General features: G+C 43.2%; 1 protein-coding gene across 2 annotated transcripts; it reads left to right on the top strand.

Annotated features, from left to right (window-relative positions):
- The first annotated feature begins 3 nt into the window (after positions 1–3).
- zfyve9a (zinc finger, FYVE domain containing 9a) lies at positions 4–26833 on the top strand. 2 transcript variants are annotated; one of them, XM_041056275.1, is made up of 19 exons: positions 4–184; positions 7645–7752; positions 8843–8950; positions 10302–11758; positions 12834–12933; positions 13099–13275; positions 13474–13637; positions 14914–15022; positions 15458–15580; positions 16728–16883; positions 17983–18207; positions 20355–20437; positions 20711–20815; positions 21619–21769; positions 21985–22065; positions 22217–22379; positions 23338–23443; positions 23718–23894; positions 24225–26833. In XM_041056275.1, exons 3-19 carry the CDS (start codon positions 8881–8883, stop codon positions 24384–24386), a joined length of 3609 nt encoding a protein of 1202 aa, XP_040912209.1. In that variant the 5' UTR covers positions 4–184; positions 7645–7752; positions 8843–8880; the 3' UTR covers positions 24387–26833. The 2 variants fall into 2 exon arrangements, with proteins under 2 accessions (XP_040912209.1, XP_040912208.1); XM_041056274.1 differs by having other exon boundaries at positions 14914–15043.
- Positions 26834–27987: the final 1154 nt, after the last annotated feature.

The following is a 27987-nucleotide window of genomic DNA, read 5'->3' as shown; positions in this document are numbered from 1 at the left end:
TGAGCACTGTCGCACAACTACGGCAGACTACAGGCTGTACTTTCCGACTTGTGCTGTTTGAGTCGGGCAGGCAGCGGCGGGTCTACACGGGGATACTCAAAAATAGCTTTCAAAGGCGATTAGGTATGACGGATACTAACGGAGGGGCTCCGCGGGACTGTACGTAAAGATGAGGATTCCTCCGGTGAGTAACTGAATTTGTTTTCATGGGCATTTCGCAGCTCTGTTGTGGCTCTAACGTTACGTACACACGGCGAGCATTCACCCAGCCGAAGTCCTTGTGGACTGGCGTTGTGGTATTTCACGGCGTGTTTAGCTAGCTAAGCGGCGAGGAATACCCGAGAAGGTGGTGTTACGGTAACACTATATTTTTTTTACGTCAATTATACAACACGTTAACGCTTTCCTCGGCACCGCAACCTGTAACTAAACGGTCACTGAAACGCTAGCGGAGATTATACTCTGCGTGACCATGAAGAGGAGGGGACCGAGTTAAAATGAGGAGGATCGCTCTTCGAGAATCCCCGCAACCGTCAAAACCGCCCGTTGGCCACAAAGCCCACCGAGTCAGTGACGGTGTGACTGTCCGTCAGAGCAGCAAGTCGCTGCCGTCACTCGGCGCACGACTGCCCGCCGAACCGTTGGGGGCTAACAGTAGCTGCTCCGTTCCCCCTATACCGCCCGGTGTTATTCATTGTTGTTACTGGGTGTCTGATTTATTTTTTTTTTTTTAATGTGAATTTTCACCACACCGATAAATGTTTCATAAACTTACTCCTGGCCTTTCGCGGATTCGGTGTGGACGTTATATTCAGCTAGCAGCCCTGCTAATACAACTACACCAAGTTCTGGTGCAAACAAAACCCCAACTGTAGAGGTTTTCGTAGCCGTTTCGTTTTATTTAAGCCAATGCATTTAATTGGGCAGTGGTTTTTCAGTGTGTTTACCGAGTCTACCTGTGAATAATATTTACCAATCTGAGGCTGTGCTTGGCCTGTAGGCAGCCGCCACAGTGCCACTTACGGTTGCATAATCCAAGCTAATGGTCATCTGTCTGCTCCAGAGCGTTGGTTTGGTGAGGTTTGCTGGTGCCATGTCTTTTGCATTTACCTCATCGTTTGGGTCCGCAGGCCTGAGTCAGGCTCTGGAGGTGGATTTGTGAAGAAGTGGGGCCCAGCCCAGTGCCACCTCGGATAGTCGTCTAAAGTGAGAAATTAAAAATGAATTTGTTGCTCAAGAGAGATCCAGATCAGATGATATGAAAGCAGAGCTTGAAGGATTAGTTGATTAATCAATTAGTTGATCACCAGGAAAGTAATCGGCATTCATTTTCATGATCTATTAATCATTTTATTTCTTCTTCAAGCAAAGAATACAACACATCAAGTGGCAGAATTTGCTGCTTATCTTTGTCATCATTGAAAACTAAATGTCTTTTTGGACTTTTTTGGCATGTTAAAGTGTATTTTGCCCTAAATCAGTGTAACATTCATATTATCAGAAAGGTTAAGTATTTATAACACCCATCATTTTCTTGCCTGGTCCTGTTTGGCATCTGTCCAGTCTGGCCTGGCTGATTGTCTGTGCTGGATGTGAAACAAAAACAGGACATTTGATAAGTGTTTTTACCTGTAGTAAGAGAGGATGATATCCCACTCCATCTTCAAGGGGTATTGAAACCCAGGGGGGTTGATGGAGTAGGCTGATCCAACAGGCGTCCATATGAAGACAAGCTCTCATGTGTGCAGAGAGTCCCCAGATGTAGGTTACTGTATGCTTTCAGAAAGCATTACAAGACTCTCCCTGATGGCAGCCCAGCAGTCTGTCTCTTTCTCTGTCTCGTGGTGGTTAAATGTAGATCAAAACATAAGGGAGAAAGGAAGCTCATAATAGCTTTTGACGCTTGCTGTGAAGCAGAGCATTTCTTTGTAACAGAAGGACAGCTACTCTCTTCATTACCTTTTCTTCTTCAAATCTCAGCGGATTTACCTTTCCCACCTCTCCCGTCAAAGAAATTATCTTTTTAGAAATTCTGAGGATGTTTGACCTTTAGGAGGATACAAACCTGTGGCATGTTTTTCTTTTATGTGTTTTGCTTTCATGTCTTTTATCACTAGTAGATTCTGGGTATTGCAATGGCGAAAAAAAAAACTTACTGGAGAAGGGAGGGCAACTTCTAGTGTACTCCCAGTCAGGGCGTTAAACGTTACATAAAGACGTGTCACCCAGTCATGTGATCATGTTGTTAAAAAGTGATGTCAGTCCATTCTTAAAGAGAGGAAGTGATCATTTGAGGTTTCCTGTGTTCAGCCTGTGCAGACGGCGTCAGGAGCACGGCCGCATTGGGTATGGATCTAAAAACGCTGTTTATCAGGATGTGAGCTCGCAGTCATGGGAAGCTTGTAACACCAGGGGAGGGGAAAAAAAAAAAACAGCACAGGAACTTGATGCAGAGCCTTATTTTCTTGAAGAACTATTTGAAAGTTGTTCAGCCACAAAGAGAACTTGGAGTTAAACTGTGTTTCCCTAAGTCCAGGATCCCCAGTTATCTATAAAATGTTGGAACATAGTGAGGATGTTAATGTTCTTTCAATCAGCTATTTGTTGTCGGCAGCTGTGGTCCAAAATGAAAATATACTCAGTTTACTATCCAAAATACAAAGAAAAGTTGTGAATTCTCAGGAAATATTTGGTGTTTTTGCTTTTAAAAAATGTCAAAACTGTCAAGCTGCAAGCAGATTACCGATGTGCACCACAATACACTAAGAAAAACAACTTACTGCAGCCTCTGTTCACATCCCATTTGCTGAAGTCAGTATAAAACTTTAATGAGACACTTCTTTGCAAAAAAAAAGAGGGGTGAAGGCCCTCTGAATAAAGACACTAAAACTGTCAGTAAAGTGTAAGAATCCCTCTCAAGCACAGACTTAAATGATAAAAATGAGTGTTGCAAAGTAAAGAGTATGCTAGCTCTGAAACTGATCTTTGACTGTTTCTCCAGAGCAGAGGACATTTTTCTTTAACTTTCGAGGATTAATGCTACGCCTAAAATATTCGAGACACTATCAACATTTTATATATTTAGAATAAACTTTGTTTGGTATTATTATAACTGTTGCACATTTTATGGTTTGCTTAAATGTGGTTAAGATTAAGAAGAATTAGCACTTGAATATTTGATTACATTGACAACTTTGAGTTGATTAATTGGTTAGTTGATCAACAGAAAAATAACCAACAACTATTTTGATAATCAAACAACTGTTTCAGTCATTTATTAAGGAAAAATAGTGAAAGAAAATGCTCCGGTTACTCAGGTTCCCGCCTCACAAATGTGAAATCGTTCTGCTTTTGTCATCTATCATAGAAAAGTGAACGTTTGGGTTTTGAACTGTTGCTCAGACAAAACAAAACATTTGAAGACATCACCTCAGACTCTGAAAAGTTGTGATTTTTCACAGTCAGTGTTTTCTGACATTTAATAGACCAACCAGTTAACTGAACATATAATCTGCAGATTAATTGCCAATGGAAATAATCATTAGTTGCAACCTTAATCCTTAACTCTATGACAGCACGTATGGTGTCTGTGTGCGAATTGCAGCCATTGGTGGGTCAGTCTTGACTGGGTACCTCTTGAACTCTTAAATACTTTAGGAGCTGATGCCAGGTCTGAGCACTTGGGAACTTTTATGCAGGACATTTATTCTTAATCCGAAGAAGAAATCCGATGCCATTCTTCGAATTTAGACACACTCAACATTAAAGATGGGTAACTGATATTAAAGGGGCCCATACCCAGTGAAGCGGCATGTACACAACCAGAATCCAGGAGCTGGTTCACTTATAGGCTGCAAATAATGGATTATTTTAATTGGTGATTGATCTCCTGTGTATGTTCTTGTGAAATAGTGAAAAATGTCTTGTTTTGTCTGACTGATTGTTGAGTCTCCAGTGCTCTTAAATTCAGTCCAGCCCTTATTAAGGACATTTCGTTGTCTTTTTCTTGCTGTGAGATATCAGATTTGTACACTGTGAAAAGGACCTTTACCCAAACCTGGTAAATCAGCACCATGTTTGTGCAGGAAGTAGAACTCGGAAAATGATAAGAAATCAAAAGAAACAAAAAACCAGAAAAAGATATTCTTGCAGGAAAACAGCCTGAAACAGGGGAGTATTACTCAACTAAACCAGATGCAAAATTCAGTAAATGTATTTATTACATAACCAAAAGATGAATGTCAAACTACACTAATGACTGCAAGGGATTTCCAGTTGATTGGCGAGGAAGTGAGTGCAGCCCCCTCACAGGAAACAACAACAGGAAACAGAGTCTCCTTCTGACTGCGAGGACTTAATGAACTGTTTTAGCACTCTAGTATGTCCGAGCTTCCTCGCTGTTTATGCGCTTGTCTTATTTAATTATGCCGCCATGCCAGGATGTCCAGTCGGGCATGGTTTATTGTGTTAGTAGTCTGTTAGGCCATTTCATTATTAGCATGTCTGGCTTACACTGGAGGCTGGAGAAACACCGTCAGTGAATGGGGGTTCAACTTCAGTTTACTTGATTTAAAAATAGCATAGAGCCTCTGGTCTTGTCCTCAGTCATGTTTCATTCAACATTATGTTTTATACTTTTTATGTTTAACTGTAGAAATATGCTTTTGTTTTTTAGTGGTAGTGGTCACAGGTCTGTGCAGCGATGTCTCTATAATCAAGCTCCCACAAGCAGTGTTGTATTAATTGATTAGTTCAAGTAAAAACAGCAAATCTTCTCTGGTTGCAGCCTCTTTAATGTGAGTTTTTATTGCTTTTCTGTGCATTACAGTGAATATCTTTGGGTCGTGGACCATTGGTAGGACAAGTTGTGACGGTCTTGCTAATTTGCGATCTTGAATAGACCCAGCAATCAATTAATCGACAAAGTAATCAACGTATTACTCAACAGATTAATTGTCAGTGAAAGGAATTCATTAGTTGCAGCCCTGAATGATGCCGTGAAACACAACATGCGTTTGTAGGTAGAGGTGGTGCTGAAAGTATGAGGCGTACGTGAACTGGTTGATGACTGTAAAACAAATTTTACTATCGATAATCAATAAACTGTTTAGTCATTCATCAAGTATAAAATATCTACTGATTACAGGTTCATGTAATAAAATTTTGGCTGTCAACTGTCAAATCAAGGAGCGGTTTTAAGGCCTCACTCTGGAAGGTGATATATTGTGATAGACATCTGTCTGTGGTGTGTCAAACAGCTGATAGATTAATTTGATTAAGAGAATAATTGTCAGTTGTGTTGGATGCAACTTTATGATGGAGGCGAATCTTTGTTGTGGGTGAACTGCAAAGTCTTGATTTTCTCGTTTTACATAGACAGCTCTACATGTAGTTGCTTGCCTTTGTAATAGTTTTAGATTAGTCGTTAGCTGATGAGTTGAAGGTCACACTGCTGGAGCAGCGTGTTTGTACACTGTGTAGCTGAAGGGAGTATTTTCTTTCAGTGATACAGGCTCTGACTGACACAGTCTGTCATGCACATATGTCTCCTTTAAAGCATCCTCCCAAGTTTACATGTCTAAAAATACAACTCCTTCACGCACTTTGACTAAAGATGCATTATTCAGCGCCTCTGCAGAGTAATTAAATCTTAATCAGGGACAGGCTCCTGTCCTCATGGAGGCCTGTCTGTGTGTGTCTGTCTGTGTGTTTGTTCATGTGTTTGTGTGTGTGTGTGTGTGTGTGTGTGTGTGTGTGTGTGTGTGTGTGTGTGTGTGTGTGTTCATGAGTGCACTGTCCTGCAGTCCACTGGAGCTTATCTGACTCGTGGTGCGAGGCGATTTAAAAAGTCTTTCATTCAGTATAAGGGGAATAAGGGTAAACCTCACTGGTGAAGTAAAAGGTGCAGGAGTTGGACGAGGTTAAACGTCGGTGCTCAGACGTTGCTCTCATTCACTGGTCAGTTCAAGTGATGTGAAGGTTATTTATTCTACCCAAACTTGATCTCACCTTTCACTAATAGTGTAGTTGTTTTTTGTTTTGTTTTGTTTTGTTTTTACTGTTGATTTTAAAAATGCCTGGTTGTTTTCCTGCGCTGTCCTGGTGAAGCAGTTTCAGTTGGGACTTGCACAACACTGCATACTGATGTGTCATCACATCAACAACATTGGTCTCGAGCTTTGAGTTGGTCAGTCCTTTTGTTTTGTTTTGTTTTCTCTATGGTTCTGGTGTGCTTCAATAGAAAGATGTCACAAGAAAAACTAAGACATAGGGCTTCAGTGTTCGTTTTCCCATAAGTACTAACAGTACAGTTAATAAAATCAAAGTGCCTGCAGTCAGGACTGAAAATCTGGTTTAAAATAATGCAGTGGTGATTGTGAGCAGAGCTTGGCAATGAACCACAATACATTTTTTTTTTGTTTGTCTGAGCAGTGACGTCACTTGGCGTGTTTTGAAACCTAAACTGAGTCATGATACTCCATCTGGACTGTGCTTGCCTAAAGGGTTGTAATGTGTTCCAATTAAAGCACGGTTGCTTTGTTTCATTCACTAGTGGATTATTAATGCTGTAGGTTTTCTTAATTTAAAGGAGCCTTTTTTTTGTAGTCTGTGAATTTTAGTTTGTTATGCTTGGCTCAGATAGCAGCATTCTCCCTCAGCCGTGTGCCTGGTGCAGCTGAAAGGGTTTCACCCCACAATCCACGATGCACACTACACATGTAGCCTCCTGTCCTGTGCCTTCGCTGTTTTGTGCTGACATCGTGCCCATGCTTGCATCTTAAACTAAGCGGAAAATGTGTTGACTCTGCTCCTTTCTCCGAGGCCTTGGCTCTGCGGAATATTTGGTCTCTGGTGTAATCCCTGGTCGTTCTTGTCCTTATGAGAATGACCCTGAAGTTCAGCCTGGCTGTTACTCATTTGCAGCCTTACACACAGACACACACCTCCTCACACCCCACTACATCACATCCTCACTCCAAGGTCTCCTCTTCAGCAAGGACAGACTGGGCAGTTTTACTGTGCAGTGATTCAGGCTTCAGCTGTTTTCCATTCATGTCTCTGATTGCCTTGTCGGGCTTGGATGGGTAATGGCTCACTATGTATGATAATGTGCAATGCACACTCAGCTGAGAACATGGTAAGCTGGCTGCTGTACTGTATTATCAACTGAGGCAGGGTCTTGTTCATGAACTATGTCCTAGACTGAGCTAAGATTTTGTTCTGACTCATCATCAGCGTGATGGGTGGAGACATCAACTTTGAGCTGTCTGATGTGATTTTTTTTTTTTTTTTTTTCCCAACACAACTATGTGTCATATTCATGAGAATAAGGCTGCAGCTAATGATTATTTTTATTATTGATTCATCATTTTGGTTATAAAATGTTGGAAAACAGTGAAAGAAGTTTTGTTTGGACCAGTAGTCCAAAACCTAAACCACATCGGGACTTACAATAAAGAAGCATCCTTCATAACCGAGGCCCTCTTTAAGTCCAGAATCAGCTCTCAGCTGGCTTTACCTGTCTACAATCTAAAGTTCATATTCTCTAAGTGTGCAGGGAATTATTATTATTATTATTATCTTTTTGCTGTACAGATTGAGAAGCAGCTTTATACTGAATGGTGTTTCCCCTCTTTGCCTAAGGTGTGGGCGCTGGGCGCTTGCCAGACTGGATGAAGTGATAGCTGAGAGGGAAACCTGCTGAGGGAAAAAAAACACCGCCTGGGACTGCTGAGGAGGACCTCTGTGCAGGTGAGGACTGACAGAAAGGAGCGTTGTTTCATGACTAAATGTTTATACAGGCTTTTCACCTGAGTCAGGAATGTACGGAAAAGAATGTAGCCCATTTCCAGTCCAGCACAGGTATAAAATGAACAGTTCATCATCATTACGTTTGTGATACCTGGATAAACTACAGAACAGAGCGTGTGGGCCTGGGAAGCTCGTGTGTATAGTAAATTTACTTGATATGACTTTGCAGTCCACAGCTTTCAGTACAGGAGCAAAGAGAATATAAAAAGTTTGCCAAATCAAGATAAAATGATGCACCAAGTATAGCCTACAGGGAAATATTTGCATTTTGTTTTAATATGATGTTAGCATTTAAATTAGCCACCTAGTTTGTTGTAGTCGGACAGGTTTTAGTTGCTAGATCTACTAAAGAAAACAGTGCAAATTGGATCTTACTGTTTACAAAACTATGTCTTTTCTCCTCTTGTAACCATTTTTCACCCAAATTAGATTAAATGAGAATGTGCCATGAGAAATTTGGGGGGAAAAATAACCACAGTACAATGAATCCAGGGCTGAAACAATCAGGTGGTCGATTTTAAAACATTGTACACTGGACTGATGGTCAGACGAGATGTCATCTTGAGCATGTGCATTTTTAGACCAGATTATTAATTGGTTAATTGAGAAGTTAATAAATAGTGAAAATCTCTCAACTATTTCTGTTTTTGGATTTGGGAGAGTGGGGAAAAAATCAAAAAGAGTTTTTGACAAGTTCATATCTTTGCTGTCACTGTGCTATATTTGTCCAGATTGCTGAATTCAGTCAGGAACCCTTCTAATCTAAGCTTTTTGACTGTACCCGTACTTCCCTTTTATTATCCCTGTGACCCCGGAGCGAGCACAGAAGAGATGACTGCTTAGGAGGGAAATGAGAAGTAAGAGTGAAAGAGAGTTAGAGGGGATATTTCCACTTAAACAAATCATATTAATGTGAGTAGACGACAAAGATATGAAAAAGGAGATAGGATTCAGGCCATTGGAGACATCTGCATACAGTATGGAAATGTGAACCGATTTGGTATTGTGGACACGCTCTTCCTGCTTCTAGGTTCACACGGCCGTCGGCAGGGTGGAGCTTCCTGACCCATGGAGAATTACTTCCAGGCCGAGGCCTTCAACCTGGACAAGGTGCTGGACGAGTTCGAGCAGAACGAAGGTGAGCCGCTGCGTTGGCTGTGATAAATGTGGGGATGAGACAGGGACAAACGGTGAGCCATTGTGCTCGAGAGAAGACGGATGGGACAAGGTGTGGCTATGCGATTGAAGTTTCAGAAGAGCTGTGGTTAGGAGGCATTACATAAGCCATGGGTAAATCATCAAGGTGTCAGATCAACAGCAATCAGCCACCGCCCAACGAGTTTGAGTAACATTTACAGATGGTAATTGAGGGTATGCAGAGAGGGAATAGGACTAATTGGATTTTCCATTTCCCTTGGGTTTGTGTGAAACTGTGTAACTGGTGCAGGGCAAGAGCTTTGTCTTCTTTCATAGTTGATGCTCACAATAGGTAAAGAAATAGTTTTAGGGCCTATTTGAAGCTGCGGTTCCACAGAGTTTATTTATGGTAATTGTAAAGTAAACACTACTGAGCTCCCAGCTCTCCAGCATGAATGATCAGATTATTGTAGAAGAAATACTGCTTTTGTTTTTCTGGATTTATCTTAGATGACCCCAGAAAAATGCCAGGCCTGTTGACGCACGCACGCACGTACGCACGCACACACTCACACACACACGTTATGTATTTTAATGGTGCTGTGATTTCAGTTTGTATTTTGGCTGAGTGATTATCCGTTTGTCCTTTGCCAGAGATCCAGCTTGGCAGATTAACTCTGTGTGTGTGTGCGCGTCTGTGTATGCGTGTGTGTGTTTGTGTGTGTGTGTGTGTGTGTGTTTGAACAGAGTACTGCACATACTAAAACAGCTTAGCATGAATTCCAGTGGAGGGAGGAGAGTGCTTTACAGTAGCTGACACGGCTCTGTGAGAAAGTTGTTTTGAATAAATATAAGAATTTCTGCTCGTATTACACAGCTTTCATTTGTCAGCTTGACTGATGGCTCCCGGGGGCGATGGAGCCGTTTGGCCCACTTTCTCAGAATTTCCCAGTCCATCCACACACTAATTTTCTACTCCATGCCAACCTCATTTCTCAATTTGTCCCCTGGTTTGTTCTGCCATTTTTTGCTCTTTCAGTCACCTGGGAGTGTGTATCTTTGTATCAGTTCTTTTGAGGCTTCCTGTCTTGCTGTTGAGGATCACGCTCTTCCTCCTGTTTTACTGCTTCATGTTTTAAATGTGATAAGAAACCTTCGAGCTATCCAGACAATGAGGGGAAGAAGTTTTGTACGTGAGATATAGATAAAATTAAATCCAAAGTGCTGCAAAGCCACCATTGGATCTAAAGTTGAAACAGTTAGTGGGTTAAATTGTTTAAGTTGTTGCGTGAGCATGATCTAAAATGAGATCCATCTAAATCTTTTGTCTTCCTGTCTTCTGTATCTTCCAGATGAGACGGACACTCCTATTCTCTCTGATGCCAAGTGGACCCAGATCCTGGCCCCGCCGGCCCACCTACTCTCTCTGAACCCCGCTCTGGCCCACGCAGACCTCAGCCCCCGGGAGAGTCCGCTGCCCTTTAAGACCCTCCCCGACTCCTCATCCAGCGCCTCCCCGGGGGCTGACCCTAAAAGACATCCCGGCCCTGAGCTGCAATCCTGGGTAGAGGAGAGGCCGGCAGACGTCCACAGCCCACCGCTCCCCCAGCCCAACATCGGCAAACTGGTGGGGACCGACGACCTCTCGCCGCCCCCCGTGACGGCATGTGGGGCTGTGGAGAATGGCTGCCCTGCAAGCCCGCAACATGATGGGTGTAGGAAGGAGAAAAGTTCTACCCCAGACACCCACCCTGGTGCTTCTGACCAGGCGGTTAAACCTCATCAGGAGGAGAGAGCTGCCTCAGCAGGAGGAGGCGGCTCCACTGTCAGTCACACTCACTTTACCTTTGAGCTTGGATTAGGACAGGAAGAAGCTCAGTCTGAGAAGATTCATCCAAATGTGGAAGCACCAACACAAATTGAGGAAGGTGTCAATGAAGAGGCCAGTACAGCTGTTTTACAGGACTACGATCGAGAAAGACAAACTGCAAACTCAAACAAGGAGCAGGGAGAAAGTGTCCTGAATGGGGGGAGAGATGTTCAGGCTGGTTGTGAGGCAGAGGAGAATGGCGTATCTCCTCCTGACAGAATCGGAGTGGAGAAGGAGAGGAGATGTGGTCCAGAGGGACAGGTGGACCAGCTCCTCAGAATAACAAGTCTTCCCAATGGTTTGGAACAGGAGAGGAGTAGTCATTCCAAGCTGAAAGAGACAGAAGCGAAAGAGGAGGAGGAGGACGAGGGGTTTTCTCCATCTCCCGTCCCCTCCAAAGAGGACTCTGTGACTGAGGAGAAAGAAATGGAGGAGAGCAAGCAGGAGAGCAGCGATGGAGGAGCAGCGGGGTCAGGTAGCATCCAACCAAAACTCAACAACAGTCGGCTGCAGCCGGTCAGTGTTCCCTACGGAGGTGCACGACCAAAGCAGCCGGTCAGCCTCAAACTCCAGATTCCACAGCTGCTATCGGGCCAGGTCCAAAACCAGCTTGGCCCGTCCACTGTCAGCAAGAACAAGAACCTTGAGAATCAGTGTCGGAGAGGCACGCCGTCCGAGACGACACACAGTGGGACTGACCCGACAGCAGTCGGGGTGAATGGAGATGGTGTTGTCCTCTCGCCTTCCCTGATGCCTTCGGAGAGCCCAGACAATGACCTCCAGGCAGGACAACTAGGCGCTCTGTGCAAAAAACCTGCCAGCTCCCTGGGAGAGGTTGCCCCTGTGTGGGTGCCTGACTCCCAGGCTCCTGTTTGCATGAAATGTGATGTCAAGTTCACCTTCACCAAGAGGAGGCACCACTGCAGGGCCTGTGGCAAGGTTAGAGGAGCGCTAGAGCTGCTTTAAAGGGAAAATCCAAACTAAAAACACTGTAACGCACTTAAAAACAGGGATAATTTACTTGGAATTTCTGAGCTAGCCTTGTTGTTTAGTTTTTATTTTATTTTTTAAATTAATCATATGATAAGTAACCAAAAGCAGGCAATGTGTTCTCGCTGAAATGTTTCCAGTAACTACATTTGTAATGATGAGTTCTACTATGCAAGTCAACTTTATTTGTATAGCACCTTTCAAACACGGATGCAATATAAAGAGGTTTATATGAGGCAAAAAAAACGCATTAAGATGACAAAGACAAAGGGTTCAGCAGAAAACAACCCTAGTTTAAATGCAGTGATTTGATAGATGAGTTCCTTCCTAGGCCTTTCTTTGCAGATAAACTCTGTGGGTGTGCAGGTAGATTTCTAGCATCATGATCACCCACACGTGCAGCGGGGCGTCCGCACAGTGCTTTAAAGTGAAGATGTGGTCGCTGACACTGCACTGGAAAATCGCCGGACTGCTACTTCTTTTCCCTTGGTGGTAAACAAACACACACACACACTCTGCCACTTGAGCGGGGAGGAGCTGGCACTGCAGTAATACTGACACCAGCACTGGGGCCGCGAAAAACAATAGACGCAGCGGGATCCTCAGCGCGTTCACCATCAGGCTGGTAGATCCACAAACCAGCTTATGATGGTGCTGTGAGGCTCTGAAATTAAAAGGATCTCCCACCCTCAGTGTAATCATTTACTAAATACATGTTAGTGGATAATGATGTGTAATGAGGTGCTAATCCATTGAAAGCGAAGTGCCCTGTACACAGCCGCAGCTTGTTGAAGCACCGGCTAAGTACAGGAAATCAATATCCATAAAATGGTACATTTGCTGCACACTCAATCAGACCTTCTTTCTGGTTCTCCTTCTAATTTTAAAATCTCTACAGTAAATTATATATATATTTTTTTTTTTTTTGGAAAAAGTGTCATGCAGCTTTGACCGGTGTTCTCATCATTTGTGAGAATGTGGCGCAAATTACATGTTTCTGTGCGTGTGCTTGTTTATTTTTAAGGTGTTCTGTGCGACGTGCTGCAGTCTGAAGTGCAGGCTCACGTACATGGACAGGAAGGAGGCCCGTGTCTGTGTCACCTGTCATTCTGCTCTGACCACTGGTGAGTTGTGTTTATTCTTTGAATGTATGAAAATTCAGCTGAGGATGGTTTTTACTTTGCAGTGTGTATAGTTTTTAGACTTTACACACAGTTGTCTTAATGTATAGTAATAATATTTACACACGGTTTTCCTAATTCATAGTAATAATATGTTCTGTTTGTCAGCTCAATCATGGGAGACACCGGCAACTGGAAGCAACCAGAGTCCGAACCCCAACAACCCAGCGGAATACTGCTCCACCATCCCCCCTCTGCAGCAGGCTCAGGCCTCTGGGGTACTTAGCTCCCCTCCTCCCACCGTCATGGTGCCTGTGGGAGTCCTGAAACAGCCTGGCAACGAGGGTATGACCTTTACCAAGCACAGAAATACTCTTAGCACTTGATTTTTCACTTTTTACAATGACATTCTGACCCTACTTCTTTACATTCTCTTCACTTCTCTACATTCTTAAACTTGTGCTGTTTCTCTGTGTCTGTGTGAGCGTGGCCGTTCAACTGAGACATTCAGGGAAAATGTAATTTTGTGAGTCTCATGTTTAGGGTCCCTCTCACGTGAGCAGAGGAGGGTGTGGTTCGCTGATGGGGTCCTACCTAATGGAGACACAGCAGAGTCCCCCAAGCCTCCGACCTCCAGCCCAGCCCCCTCCCAGTCATTGGCCATCTCCACGTGTTCAAACAAATCCTCCACTTCTGATTCCTCAGAGGTAGGCTTTGCACGAAAAACATTCACCCACAGCTAATGCTATTAGGTTAGCGTGTACGGCCGTATTAGGCGAAGGAAGCCACAAAGAACTCTTTCTGTGGGATTCTCGTTGGTTTGAGGCTGGGTCATGGACTGCAATAAACAGTAAGTAAACAGAGTTCAAAAGAAACATTCCTTGTTTGCAGAATAAGAATTAGAAATCCCAGCAGGCTGAAGTGCTCAAAGCTGGAATGTACTGTACTAGATTCACTGTAAGCCAACATAAGTGATCGATCTGTTAAAGTTTGCCTCACAGCATTTAACAGAACAACAAGTTGTGTTTGGTTGTTTCTGTGGTTGTGTCCCACACTCATTGGACCTGAATACCAGCTGTCAGGATGATTCATGGCCTGTTGAACACAGAGTTTGCTGAAGCTTTTAAATGGCTTGGTCTGACATGGCTATGCAGACACAATATGGGTAAAGAATCAGACTTTCACATCACATATTGAATGTCACACTGGCATGAACGCCATAATAACTGGGTTTGAATTAACGGCCAAAGGTTTCGCTCAATTTGCTTTTCTAAAGTCACTGCTGTGGTTTATCAGTGGCAGTTTGTGTGGTTCACTGAAGCTGAGCTGAAAGATGCTTTATAGCTCCTGATTCAGATGATAATTCTCCGTGGGTTTGTCACCACGAGGAACTGCTTTTACATCACACATAGTAATTTTTTCCATTGTTAATATACAGAAATTGTAGCTTTAAAGAAAAGTAAATCCAAATGGCTGAAGCGTCCCTTCTAGTACACCAGTTCTGGGTGCATTTATCCTCCACTACTCTCATTTGAGCAGAAGGTAGATTTTTTTTAACAACTCAACCTTACAGTGTTGACAGTGTTTCCAAAATTGCTGTGAACTTCAACAGCATAAATAACTCGTAGCAATGTTGGTTACTTAACTAAACTGGGGTAATTAAGAAGCCAGACAGCGATGGCCTCTGGTTTTCTTTCTTTTTTTTAAAAATCCTTACATGTGTACATATTTAAAAGAAATCAGTTGAGACAGCGGTTGTGTGAATAGTTCATGTTCCATGTAGTACCCAGAACTTCACATTTGACTGTGATTATAGGTGCTGGTGGCAGACTTGGCAGGAGCTCGTACTTACTACGCCGGTCGTACCCATAATCACAGCCACAAACATGCTCTTGGATTCTGTCGCTGTACTATTACATCTCACTGTGTGTTTTAACCTACAGCACATGTAACCCTGCACCCACCCCTCCTCTCCACCCTCAGGCAGCCCATACCCCCGTTGCCCCGGTGGGCAGCCCCGTGGGCAGCTCCCTCAGTCTGATTCCAGAGGACGGGCTCCCTCCCATCCTCATCTCCACCGGAGTCAAAGGAGGTACGGGAGGCCACATCACAGGTGCTTGCACTCATCCTCACCATTCTGCTGCCTCCTCATTGCTCCGTCAGCTGCTGTGTTTGTGCTTGTTAAGTGTGTTTCTCATGTGCTTTATGTCACGGCTCATGTTACGACCACTCATTGCCAACAAGAGAAGGGGGAGGGTTTGTACGTGGGAATGCTGCGATGATGTTTGGAATCATTCTGGGGGTCTCTAGCTGTTGTTAACTTGGTCTGATCATCGTTTCCCTCTCCTACCACACTTATAACTGCTCCTCCATCTTCACCTCCCTCCCCATTCTCACTCTGACATCTCTACCCTTTCTCATCCTCTGTTCTCTCTGTCTTTTTTTTTTTTTTTATCTAACTTAACCTAAACTCCCCCCTTCCTCCACCCTTGTCACCTTCTTTTACCCCACCCTAACCCACCTGCAGACTACGCAGTGGAGGAGAGGCCGTCGGAGATTGTTCTCATGCAGCAGCTGGAGGAAGGAGGCCCAGACCCTCTGGTCTTTGTGCTCAATGCTAACCTCCTCGCCATGGTCAAGCTTGTCAACTGTGAGTCGCCCAGCTCCTTCCTCTCTGCCATTTAAAGCACTGATTTGCATTGAGAATGAATTAAAATTGTTTTGGGAGGACCGGTAATGAGTGTGCAGACCTACTTTGAAATTTATGAGTTCATGATGACATAAGGGAAAGTGAAAAAACATATTTGTTCAGTATACATTTTTTATCATTCCTGATTTAGCTTTTCTACTTGTGAATTACTGAGTAGCTGTAGATATTTTTAAAAACTCTTTTCAGACACAGAACACGCAGCATTGCTGGCTTCATCAGGCTGTTTAGGAGAAGGCTTCTTGACATCGAGTCTCTTACATAAATGTTCGTTACAGCTTCATTCAGACATGACAGGACCATTATAGAAAACATCTGGCATCTTGTCACTGCTAAGAACTGTGGTGAATTGAAATGTGTAATGGTATCGGTTTAATTTATCACTTATTACACAGATCTGCTGCCTATTGTATAGTTTTCAACAGTACACAAGCACAGAGTGACATGACTTTAAGTTGGGACTCATATTAAGTTGTGTTTGCTTACGTCCTTTATCTAAAGCATTTTGCTTTGGATATTATTTGAAAATTGAGAACAGAGACATCAGGTCTAAATATTGCTGTAGGTGTACGAGGCACTGTGTGACATATTTCACATTGACATTGGTCTCAACTGGCTAATTCAGTGTTTTGTGTTTTATCAAAGTCGTTTTTGCTCCTTGTGCAAAGGAGATGATATTTGAGTAGAAATTTTATTGAGTGGAGCAAGACATTTAACGAATGTAGTCTCTCTCTCTCTGCATGCATTTAATCTTGTGCTGCTGGCACCTGTCACGATAACGTAACAGCATTCACTTCAGACTTGTGCCATGTTGGAAGTGTCACGAAAATATGACTCGGTCCGTGACTCAGCGCTTATGAAATTTTAGTTTTTGTTTTAGTTTAGTTGGTTTGACAGATCACACTATCTGCAAAATGTCAAGGATAGCACAAGTCCAAGATTTATTTCTACTGTAATCCTTGATGTAAAGACAGCACTGATGCAGGAGTTCAGGTGCCTAAGCAACATAATACAGCCATCAAATCCACGCAACACAATATGTATCATCAACAGTAAAGTCACTCCAGGTCTCTGATGTCTCAACCCACAGATGTAAACCGGAAGTGCTGGTATGTGACGACCAAAGGCATGCATGCTGTCGGCCAGGCGGAGGTGGTCGTTCTGCTGCAGTGTCTCCCCGATGAGAAGACCATCCCTAAAGACATCTTCACCCACTTCGTGCAGCTCTACCAGGAGGCCCTCAGTGGTAAGAACACAACCAGCCGCTCCACCAGGAGGCTCACTGTGAAAATAGTCCAGCAGCCCATTGCTAGTTGTGTCTCGAGGTCTACAGGTGAGTCTGCCTGTCTCAGTCGTGTGCTGTCCAGTTAAAAAGGAGCAAACCCAAACATAATGCAAGGGGGAAATGTTCCAGCTCTACTTTTTGTTCCACAGAGACGACGGGTCCATCCAGTCATCCTCTGTTTAGAAACCAGGTTACTGTCCACCGCTGCTGAATTGTGTCTCTGCCTTTTTTGTGAAAAATGGTCCAAACATTAGCGTGTTACTGTCAGGTCGCCTCCCTCCAGGCATGAAACCTCATCGCCGCTTGCCTTGCCTTTTTAACTCCGTATGCTGCAGAGCAAATACGGCTAATATCGGGTGACTTTGACGGCTTGCTCCCCTCAGGCTGTTTCCTTTTTCATATTCACACTGGAGCAGTTTCAGCCTGGTGGAAAGGAGCCATATTGTGTGTGTCGTTCCTGATTAAGTCGCCGTCAGTCACGGCTCGTGGAAAAGTGCTGGCTTTAGCAAGTCTCAGACACTGAGCTTTTGTCTTGTCATTAGGGTTATTGTGTTACGTGCCATCTAAAGCCAGAGATCCCGCCCGCGGATAATTAGTAACATGAACCCTTTGAGGGTGATATGAGGTTGTAGGGTGAACAGGCAAGTTTTTATTCACTGTTGTAGAACTTAATACAGACTGAGCAAGGCTCCTTATCCACACAGTAATCCCAGGAACACACTGAGAGCCTGTGCCATTCATATCTGTCTCCCGTTTCAGAGGATGAGAACCTCTCCTTCTTTCTATTTTTTCCCTTCTTTGCTTTTCATTCATGTTCATTTCCAGCCTTTGCGTTTTCTTTCATTTCGTCCCTTCATTTTTAATCCTGTGTCCTTGTACTTTGTGCCCCCAAACACCTATTATATTACTCCTCTCCTTCTCCCCACCTTCTCCCCCGCTCCCTTACTGTGCCTTCCGTCTCCTGTTTCACCACCCCCTCCTCCTCCTCCTTCTCATATCTCCTAGATCACTAACCTCACTCGTCTCTTCTCTCTCTCCTCTTCTTCCTCATCTCCTGAAGGCAACGTGCTGAGCCATCTGAGTCACTCCTTCTTCACGCAGAGCTTCCTGGGCAGTAAGGAGCATGGCGGCTTCCTCTACATCAGCCCCTCCTTCCAGTCGCTGCAGGATCTCCTGCTACCGAACCCGCCTTACCTCTTCGGCATCCTGATCCAGAAGTGGGAGACGCCCTGGGCCAAGGTCTTCCCCATCCGCCTCATGCTGCGGCTGGGTGCAGAGTACCGATGTGAGTTTGGACTACTGGGGTTCAGCACTTTATACTGACGCAAAAGGGAAAAGTATAATATGATGATGTAATTCAGCGGTTATTCTTAGGTGTTGACATGCAATTTGAGCTCCCATTTGATTTTATCAGTAAGTGTCTTCTGCTGAACAGATGAATGATGGTGAAACAGGTGGATAAATGGGGCAAAAGTCAGAGGAAAAAAAAAAAGGAAGAGGCATATAATGTCCAAGAAGGAAAGAATCCAGTGTCTGATGGAGAGAGAGAGACACAGTGTTAGCATCAGTTTTTTTTATCAAACGTCTCACTATCAAGATGTCAACTCTGAGCATTTGATGCCAGCTGTCAGCATCTTCTGTTAAGTCTTCCATTCAGCGACATTAGTCTTCCATTCAGAGAAATTTCCTCGCACACAGCTGCTAAAGAGGAAGTGGTGTCATGGCTCTGATGTGGATAATGCATAAATATTGATCCCAAACTGTAATTAGTCTGTGAGAGCAATGCTGAAGTTTGTACTGTGGTGTAATGTTGCATTAAACATGATTATAAAATATTTTAAATTTCTAGTGAGCATATTCACCTGGTCACAGCTGAACAGAACTTTGAACCACATGTGTATTGGAGCAGGAAACACGTTTGTGGGCTTCAACTGAAGTGAAAGGGAGATGGAGAGAATATTGTCAGGGTGGAAGTGTAACGTAATCCTACCTGTACCGGGATCGACTGACATTAAACACATATAAGAATAAGGTTACTTTAAGAAAAGGACAGAGAGACCCGTGTCATTTTCAGCTTCACCTTAAAACCATCATCAGGAGCAGTTTGATGTGAAGAACAACAGCAAAAAGATACTAGTTTTACCAGCTGCTCGGATGAATTACTCGTGTGGCAAAATGTCTCGGATTTGAGGCCATTTAGAAACCTGTGTCAGATTTCTGCAGCTTTTTAGTATTAAGACGAGTGATTTCTGTCAAACCAAAACACCAGGTTAAGTTTGGAAGTTTGGTGAAAGGCAGATCAAAGTATCCTCTAATGGTTTCATGGTTTCTCATGGTAAAATATTAAAAGCACGATTGATCTAGAGAGCTTACTGTGTCAGTTGTCAGAGGAAGCCTGTAGACCTCATACCAGGCTGCGCTTATACATTTCTCACAGCTTCCCACATGAACCAGGAAGTCTTGTGTGGGTTTTTTTTTATCAGAGGTTCCTCTCCACCAAATCCCTGTCTCTCACAGCCAGACCTGCCAGCACGGAGCGCCGCCTGGCTCCGTTAAGCCTCTTGCCTGCTTCCAGCGAGCACGGATAGAATACATTAACAAAGCCACATACAGCTGAAGCTCTCGAACACAAAATGTTAACATTACCACGAAATTAATCCACCACACAAACAGTTCAGTTCCCTACGCTCTCACCTCTTACATTAAGCAGTGACCAGCAGAAGGTTGCGGAGCTTGTGAGCACATGAATCCTCGCTGAACTGCAGTTTCTGGCTGAGATAGTTTTTTTTTTTTGTTGTTGTTGTTGTTGTTTTTTTATTGCTAATGAGAGTTTGTGGCTAGATCTTATATCCAGCTGTTTGCTGAGATAAGGCTAAAAATAGTCATCTAAGGAGCTTTGGTTGCTGGAGAAAAAGCAGCCTGATTTTTCACTTGTGGATTAGGAGCGTTCCTCCTAACTGCAGGCTGTATTTGATGCTAGTGTGTAAGGTCTCTTGTTCAATTCATTTGCATTTGTGAATGACAACAATGGGGGGAAATACAAGTTGTGCAGTTAATAATTTAAAAATCCTGGAAACATCTCACCTACAGAACAACAAAGACCCAAAACCAAGACTGATACAATGAGATAGTGAAAACAGGGTCACTGTAAGAACAACAGACTAAGAATAGAGGATATTTTGCTTTTTTCTGTGACAATATTCCTGCTGTTTACTATAGTCAATGCTGAACTCAAAACTCTAAACATTTTATTTCCAAATTGACTTTGTTCTGCTGAAGTAGTTGATGTATTTCCATGACGACTGATGAACAATAACAACTGGCCCTGACATTAAAAATATAATTGCCGGGAACAAAAAAAAAAAAAAAAAATGTTTGTGACAATGCATCTCTGTTGTACATTTATCTATAACTAAACATTTTGTTTTGCAGTTTATCCGTGTCCACTGTTCAGTGTTCGCTTCAGAAAACCACTCTTCGGAGAGACCGGTCACACGATCATGAACCTGCTCGCAGTGAGTGCTTGGTTTTCTCCTGTCCTCTGTTGTTATTTATTTGCCAGGTTGAAGAGCTCGGGTATATGTTGTTGAAAAATAACATCGGCTGCAGTACGTTTTCCAACATTTAAGCGTTTCCTGTTTATAGTTAGATGATTTTGTCAACTAAGGATTCTTTTTATATTAGTTATTTTGTAAGATGTAGTTCATTCAACTAAAACTGCAGACATCTTCTAATTACAAACAAGGTGTCCTTTTGTTTGCATTTAATTTTTGCCGTCCCTGTTGCAGGACTTCCGTAACTACCAGTACACGCTACCGGTGGTGAAAGGGCTGGTTGTGGACATGGAGGTGAGGAAGACGAGCATCAAGATCCCCAGTAATCGCTACAATGAGGTGAGCGTCCTGAATCTGGGTTTTAATAGTAGTTTAGCTTTTGAATTTGTACAAAAATCACATCAATTCTGTCATAAATGGGCAAACGCGCCAGAGTTCGTCTGAAGTGCAGCGTAAAACTTGAGAAGCTAAACCCTCCACCAGACTAATGACATCAGTGGAGGAGGGTTTTTTTTTTTTTTTAAGCTTCCTGAACATCAACACACACATGTTCACTCTGTGTAGGTGATAAGTGACAAACTCTCCAAGGCCCCCGCAGCTGAACATGAGGCGTAGGCTGCCGACTTGTTATAGCGCTGCTGCCTCGCGGGTGTGAATGAATGTCCAACCAGAAGAAGTGATACACACGAAGCAGCATTTGGCCGAGGAAACGAGCCACGGGTGGAGAGAGAGCGGTGCTGGTTGTGGCGTTTGGCTGCTGATGCAGTAACAGATGGGAACCCAGTAATTTGAAGTGGGGACCGTTTCTCAACAGCTTGCAGGCGAGCCTTTAGCGCAGCAAGTGGTTAAAGCCCTCCAGATTTTCAGTTTTATTTCAGATTTGCAAAGGACGGCTTCAAAGAGACGCAGAGGCAGGGGATTTAGTGGAATTAATATGTGGGATCTTTCAACTATTGATATCCACCCGTGTCAGTGTCTTTCTCCTCAATCTGTCATCTCAGCGCCACCCCATTTAACTCGAGGCGTTTACCCACAAGCCCACTGCAATTAGGCTTAACCGGGCAGCCTTTCTTAAGCCCATTTTCCCCAGCACACACCCAAAGGGCAGCTTAATTAGACACGGATATTATTTGTCCTTGCAGCTGATGAAGGCCATGAACAAGTCCAACGAACACGTCCTGGCCATGGGGGCGTGTTTCAACGACCGGGCCGACTCCCACTTGGTGTGTGTCCAGAACGATGACGGGAACTATCAGACGCAGGCCATCAGCATCCATCACCAGCCACGCAAAGGTGCTGACACGCAAACAGGATCATCACATTTTAAGACTTCCTTCGCCTCTCCGCTCTGTCAGGTTTTCACGTCCAGCTTGTTGCCCGGAGGCTTTGTCCCTGCCTGACTCACTGAGTGTTACCGTTTCTCTTCTCTTATCTGTTTGCCTGTGGTTGACTCGTGAAGTTAAATTGAAGTTGTGATTTTTTTTTTTCTGTTTGTGTTTTTCTTCCAGTTACTGGAGCCTGCTTCTTTGTGTTCAGTGGAGCTTTGAAAGCCTCGTCAGGCTTCTTAGCCAAGACCAGCATCGTGGAAGGTGAGAACTGTGACAGCAAACTACATGTTTGATAGTGTCGTACGCCTTCGTGAGCAAAATCAAGAGTTTACCTTTAAACGCTCATCAGTTTATAGAATTATCGATTAGTTTGTTTGAGCTCGATTGATCTTTACTTTCCTCCCACCCTCAGATGGTGTGATGATCCAGATCACAGCGGAGACCATGGACTCTCTACGGCAAGCCCTGAGGGACATGAAGGACTTCACCATCACGTGCGGTAAAGCCGACCAGGAGGAGAACCAGGAGCTCGTCCACATCCAGTGGACGGAGGACGACCACAACTTCAACAAGGGGTGAGACGGGAAGGGAAAAGACCTTTGGAGAGGAAGAGAGAGATGCATTCATGTCACAGAAAATTGAAGTGATAGCCTCCCAACCACTACATTTACTACTTTGCCATTAAAAACTCATTATTCGTGCTTGTGGAAGCCCTCTGGAGGAAAGTCCTCGCAGCAGCAGAGTGGAATGATGTGGTTTGACGTGGCTCTGACTGAGATACAGACCAACGCAATCAATTTTACAGCAGCCTGATAAAATCTCCAAATTTAAATGTGACTTTCACCGTTAAATATAATTGAGCTCTTTGACCAGATACTGTATCACTTCATTAGAAGATTTTCTCTGCGCTGCAGCCGTTTTAACCCGTAATTCGCCAGATAAGTTGACGTAGTCTGTCACGATAGTTTATGTATTAACTGCCTGCATTATTTATCTCTACATTAAACTGTCTGTCCTCGGTTTGTTTGACTCGTTCTCAGGCCTCTTGTACTACAGTGTTAGCTCAACAAAACACAAAAAGAAGCACAAGAACATTCAGCATGTTAAACAAACAAACACCACTGAAGTGTAAATCACAGCATGGTGATTATTCTTGGGATAAATTATTTTGTATTAATATTTAGTGTGTAATTATTTTGCAGGAGGCAGCCTAATCCATTTGCTTGCTATTATTCTTCAGTTTTAAATGTTTTTTTTGTAAATCAACATCTGGCTCAGCGACATCAGTTTCAGCTGAAGGAACAAAGTTTCGCAGTGGCACATTTACAGTAACTGATTGTGTCATTTCGCTGTAAAAGAATAAAACTTACAAATGAAGAAACAATAAAACACGTTGGCTGAATACAACCTCAGCAAGACTCTTTGCTCAAGGGCATATAGACAGTATCTCCCTACCTCCTTTCTTCTGCTTTACATTTACGCTCTATGGGTGAACTTATTTAATCCAACACTGTTGTGTGTTTGACAAACCAGCGTCATCAGTCCGATCGATGGAAAGTCGATGGAGTCCATCACCAGCGTCAAGATCTTCCACGGCTCCGAGTTCAAAGCCAACGGCAAAGTCATCCGCTGGACAGAGGTACAGCTCATACTGGTGCTACTGCTGAGAACCAGTGAGAAAACCAAGCCTCAACCAAGATCTCACTGGGAAAGATGTTTATGTGGAAAAGCACTGAGGTTTTTCACCTTTTATTATTATGTGGGTGAACGTGTTGTTCTGAACCTGCTGTGATGAAAACTAGATGGAAGTTTTTTTTGTCTTCTTTTATCTCATCCTTTATCAAACTTTTTTTTTTTTTTAAACTACATCTGCAGAGATTTTACTCACAGCCATGTTTCTGTGATTTCCTCAGGTTTTCTTCCTCCAGAGCGAAGACCAACCCAACGGTCTGAGCGACCCCGCCGACCACAGCCGGCTGACGGAGAACGTGGCGAGAGCTTTCTGCATGGCGCTGTGTCCACACCTGAAGCTGCTGAAGGAGGACGGCATGGCCAAACTGGGACTGAGGGTCACGCTGGACTCTGACCAGGTACGATGATGGAAGTTTGGATGTGGGACAGGAGACGGTGAGAGAAGAGATGAGTGGGTGGTTCTGGCATGAAATTCTAAGTGTTATATGACGTTAAAATGTTCTCAATGTTTAGTATAGATTTTTTTTTTCTGTCACAAAGGTGTTTCTCTGTGGTTGAAGCCATAATTTGTGTTTTATTAATTCTTGCTCCAAGTCTTTTGATAAATACTTTTGTCCTGATGTATAAAAAAAACATTGTCAACCCAAAGGAAAAGTGACCGTTTACTGTGACATAGATTTTTACTCTGTAAGTGGATCCTGACTTAACACCCGTCTTTGTTGTCACAGGTGGGCTACCTGGCAGGAAGTAATGGTCAGCCTCTCCTGCCTCAGTACCTGAGTGACCTGGACAGCGCCCTGATCCCCGTCATCCACAGCGGGGCGTGTCAGCTGAGCGAGGGCCCCGTGGTCATGGAGCTCGTCTTCTACATCCTGGAAATCATCTCCTAGGAGCCGGACACATCCACCATCAACCCAGAGTTTCACCTCCAAACGTTTTTATTTTCTTCTTCTGATGTCATCTCACAGCCTGGTCCTCCATCTCTCCGTCATCTCCCTTCAACCGTTTGCACTTCAAAAGAGCCCGAAAACTGTGCCGTGCCAGGCGGGGTAGCATTCCTCAAGTCAAACCTATGCATCCAACCACCGTCTTTTCTGCTCCGGACGTCGCCCCGGGGCCCGAGGGAGCTCAGAGCATCACCTCACCTGTCAGGTGGGTCCGTCCCGTTACCCACACCGTTCACACTGCACTGCGTTGCTGCGTAACGCGTTTTCCAGTAACCGATGGTTTTTATTTAATTAGCACATAACGAGGAAATGATGCTGATCAATCATGCAGCATCTCAGAGGAGCACAAGGATCAATCGAGGATAGATTTATTACTCTTACAGTAATTGCTGGTTGTGACAGACCCAAATGAATAATTAGGTTGTTAGCTGCATTTTTCCCTGTCGCCGTGAGGTTGTGAGAACCTCGGTTTGTTTAGAGAAAGAAACGAAAACAAGTAATTAAATCTTTTAATAAGCTCGTGATGATTAATGACCATCTCTCTCTCTTTCGCTGAATGTGTGTTCATTCTTTCAAAAATAAGACCATGAATAGTTTTTATTTATCCGTTAACTTCCCACAAAGTGCAGTTAACAGGAAAAAAAACCCTAAACCATATCAGTATTTAGTGTGATGCCCTTTGTCTTTAAAACAGCACCAGCAGCTTGGACAACTTACCACAGTTCCCCTGTGGATTTAGGTTGTCTCACTGTCTCCTGTCTCTTCACATAATCCCAGACTGACTCTGTGATATTGGGATCAGAGCTCTGTGGGGGGTTCATGTGTTGCAGGACTCCTTGTTCCTCTCGTCTCTGAAGCTAGTTGTTTGCTGCAGCATGAATTTGCTCTTTGGTGATGGAGAAGAATTAAAAGCGCCTTAACGTTTTGCAGATACAGTTCTGTATCTCCACCTGAGCACGTTGTCCTGATAGGTCAGGACAGCTGTGACGCTCACAACGATTTTAAGGCAGGAGTGATTTCCTGAGTGAGAAAGTTGATCAAATGCTTTTATTCTTAGTTCTAAATGTAAAGACAGTGAGACTTTTTGGCCAGTTAGGGCTGATTCCCACGTTAAACCAGTATATTAGTGTGGGTGTGTGGACGGACCCACTGTTGGAGTCCAGTGTGGTGTTTAACGCAGCTCCTCGGCTTCCTAACCACCCGTCAGTCCAACGTCACTGTGGCAGCCAGGGGCCCTGAACTGTAAGGGCCCCTGTGTAGCACGGATGCTCTTATAAGGGAGACTCATATCCACCGCTGCAAATTTTGGACTGTTCCTCTGAAGTTAGGAAAACTACAGATCATTGAAGGAGAAGGGAGAAGGTGCCTCTGTGTGGTGATTTAGTTTTGGGTTTGTTTGTTTTTTTTGGTGCACCGTGGTGCTCAGTGCCTGCAGCAGCGATTCATCAAGGGAAGAAGAGAAAAAAAAAAAAAAGAAAAAGGAAAAAAAAAAACATCTCAGCTTCACCTCTTAAGCTTTACTCATCAATCACCAGATGCTTTACTTCATGGACAAATGCATTGACTTGTTGTACATATTTTTGTAGGCAGAACGATTTCTCCTCCATTATAACTAAAACATCTGTAGCCTCCAGAGATCCCACTGAAAGACAGTATTATTGAAGTGACCGTCACAGACTCCTCCGCTCTGTGAAATAAATTTACACGTTGCTCTCGAGTCAGAAAGAACCCCCCCCCCACCTTTTTTTCCCCCCACAGTAGACAGCTGATTAAAAAGGTTCCAATGCTTTATTGATGAGCTGAAACAATCTGTACATGAAGCAGCTGAGAAAGCAGAAGAGGGAAAACTTTTTTTAATCTCATCAATCAACTGCAAAATCATCAGAGCTCGGTGTTCGTCCAGCTGTGGTTGGAAAAACCTCTCAAGTTACTTTTGTGTCTTTTTAATCATACAAAGAGAATAACTGTTGAAGTTGTAAAGCTATATAAATATATATATACAGTATATATATATATAAATAAATAGATATATAAAAACTGTATTAAAATTGCAGAAGCAGTGCACTGGATTCTAAGCCATTTACAGGAGAGTTAAAGCGAGCGTCAGGGTTGCAGCCTGTGTTCTGGAAGACAAACGTTTTTCCGACAGAATAGAAAAGTTGAGTGTTTGTGAAGATCCAGGGTTCCTGCAAGATCGACTTCGAGCTGAATGTATTTCATCTCACATTTTCTGTAAATTATCATCCCTCCAAAGCCCCGAAATCATCAATCACCATCCTGCTTAGGAACCCTGTAGATCAGCGATATGTTTCTGCTCTGTACTGTGCTCTCCCTCAGCAACATGGACCTGGAAAAAAAAAAAAAATCTAAGAATGTATTCCTCTCGTTTCTGTTCAAATCTGCTAAATGTTTTTTTTGTTTCTGGCTAGACTAATCACCAAAAAGCTCCATGCTGTCAAGTCAAAACGCTCTGAACAGTGATCATCACTCTGCATCACGGCAGTCTCTCCATCTTTAATCATGCTATTGTAAAACCAGAAGGGGCCGTAGGTGCCGTACGAGAGGTTTTGTCAAAGCATTTTACTGGAGAAAAACAATCTCGCCATCACAAGTGAGAATCAGACAATCACACGAAAATCTGCAGAAGAGCCGACGCTTCGAGTTTCGATTAGACCTGTAGGTGTTCTGTATTAATTTATTACTCAATTTGAAGTATTTTAGGAGCTACTGTAGCAAAGTAACGTTAGTAAAGCTGATTAAAACGTTCAGAGGTCAAAAGTCACCAGTTCTGGGTTAATTTACTGTGATCAGACCAGACTTGGTGTCGCTGAATCACTGTGTCTTCACTGTGTGACGTTCAGCAGTTCTGTTTTTATAAATTAGCATAAATGAAGAGGAGACGTGAGGATTTATTTTCGGACTCCCGGTTTTCTGTTCAGTTTCTTTTATTTTATTTTTTATTTTTTTTAAATTCCTGGCATTATCTGATGTGTGCAATATGTCCTAAATCCAAAAAAAGGTGCAATTTGTTTGACTGAAAAGTAGCATTTCTTTCTTTTCTTCTTTTTTTTGTATTCAGTTGTAAGATGTTACAATCCAAAACTATAACACTGCATGCAAACAGAATCTTGAAAGCTTGATAACAGTGGAGAGAAAATGGACTTTGCATTTTAACAGTTATATCCTCTAGTCTGTGGATGAAACTTAAAAAAAACAAACAAAAAAAAAATCCACTCTTTCAGTTGTCATTGACTGGGTTTTTGTTAAAATATTTTTTTTAAATAAACATTGGTCTAAAATGTTTGAAAAGCCAAAAACCCTGTACATCTTTTTTTTTCTTTACACTACAAATGTCAAGAAAAGTGGTCTTTATCAAAAAACCCTAAAAACTGTAGTATATGTAAAATAAAAACTTATAGAAAATTGAAATGAGTGCTTAGTTGTTTTTCCTTCTGTTTAGGGTCAACCGATTTTTTTGTTTTTTTACACAAAGAAAGCAACAAATGCTAAGAAAATATTTCACAGTGCAAACTTAAAACAAGGG

Source organism: Toxotes jaculatrix, chromosome 14 (genome assembly GCF_017976425.1).
Source record: "Toxotes jaculatrix isolate fToxJac2 chromosome 14, fToxJac2.pri, whole genome shotgun sequence".
Lineage (NCBI taxonomy): Eukaryota > Metazoa > Chordata > Actinopteri > Toxotidae > Toxotes > Toxotes jaculatrix.
The sequence above is the reverse complement of the archived record's forward strand: the minus strand, read 5'-3'. Positions and strand labels throughout refer to the sequence as shown.

Coding starts and splice junctions, on each gene's coding strand:
- zfyve9a (XM_041056274.1), top strand. CDS start 8,881: ATGGAGAATTACTTCCAGGCCGAGGCCTTCAACCTGGACAAGGTGCTG. Junction 20,438..20,710: donor CGATCATGAACCTGCTCGCA/GTGAGTGCTTGG, acceptor TCCCTGTTGCAG/GACTTCCGTAACTACCAGTA. Junction 22,066..22,216: donor CAAGACCAGCATCGTGGAAG/GTGAGAACTGTG, acceptor TCCCACCCTCAG/ATGGTGTGATGATCCAGATC.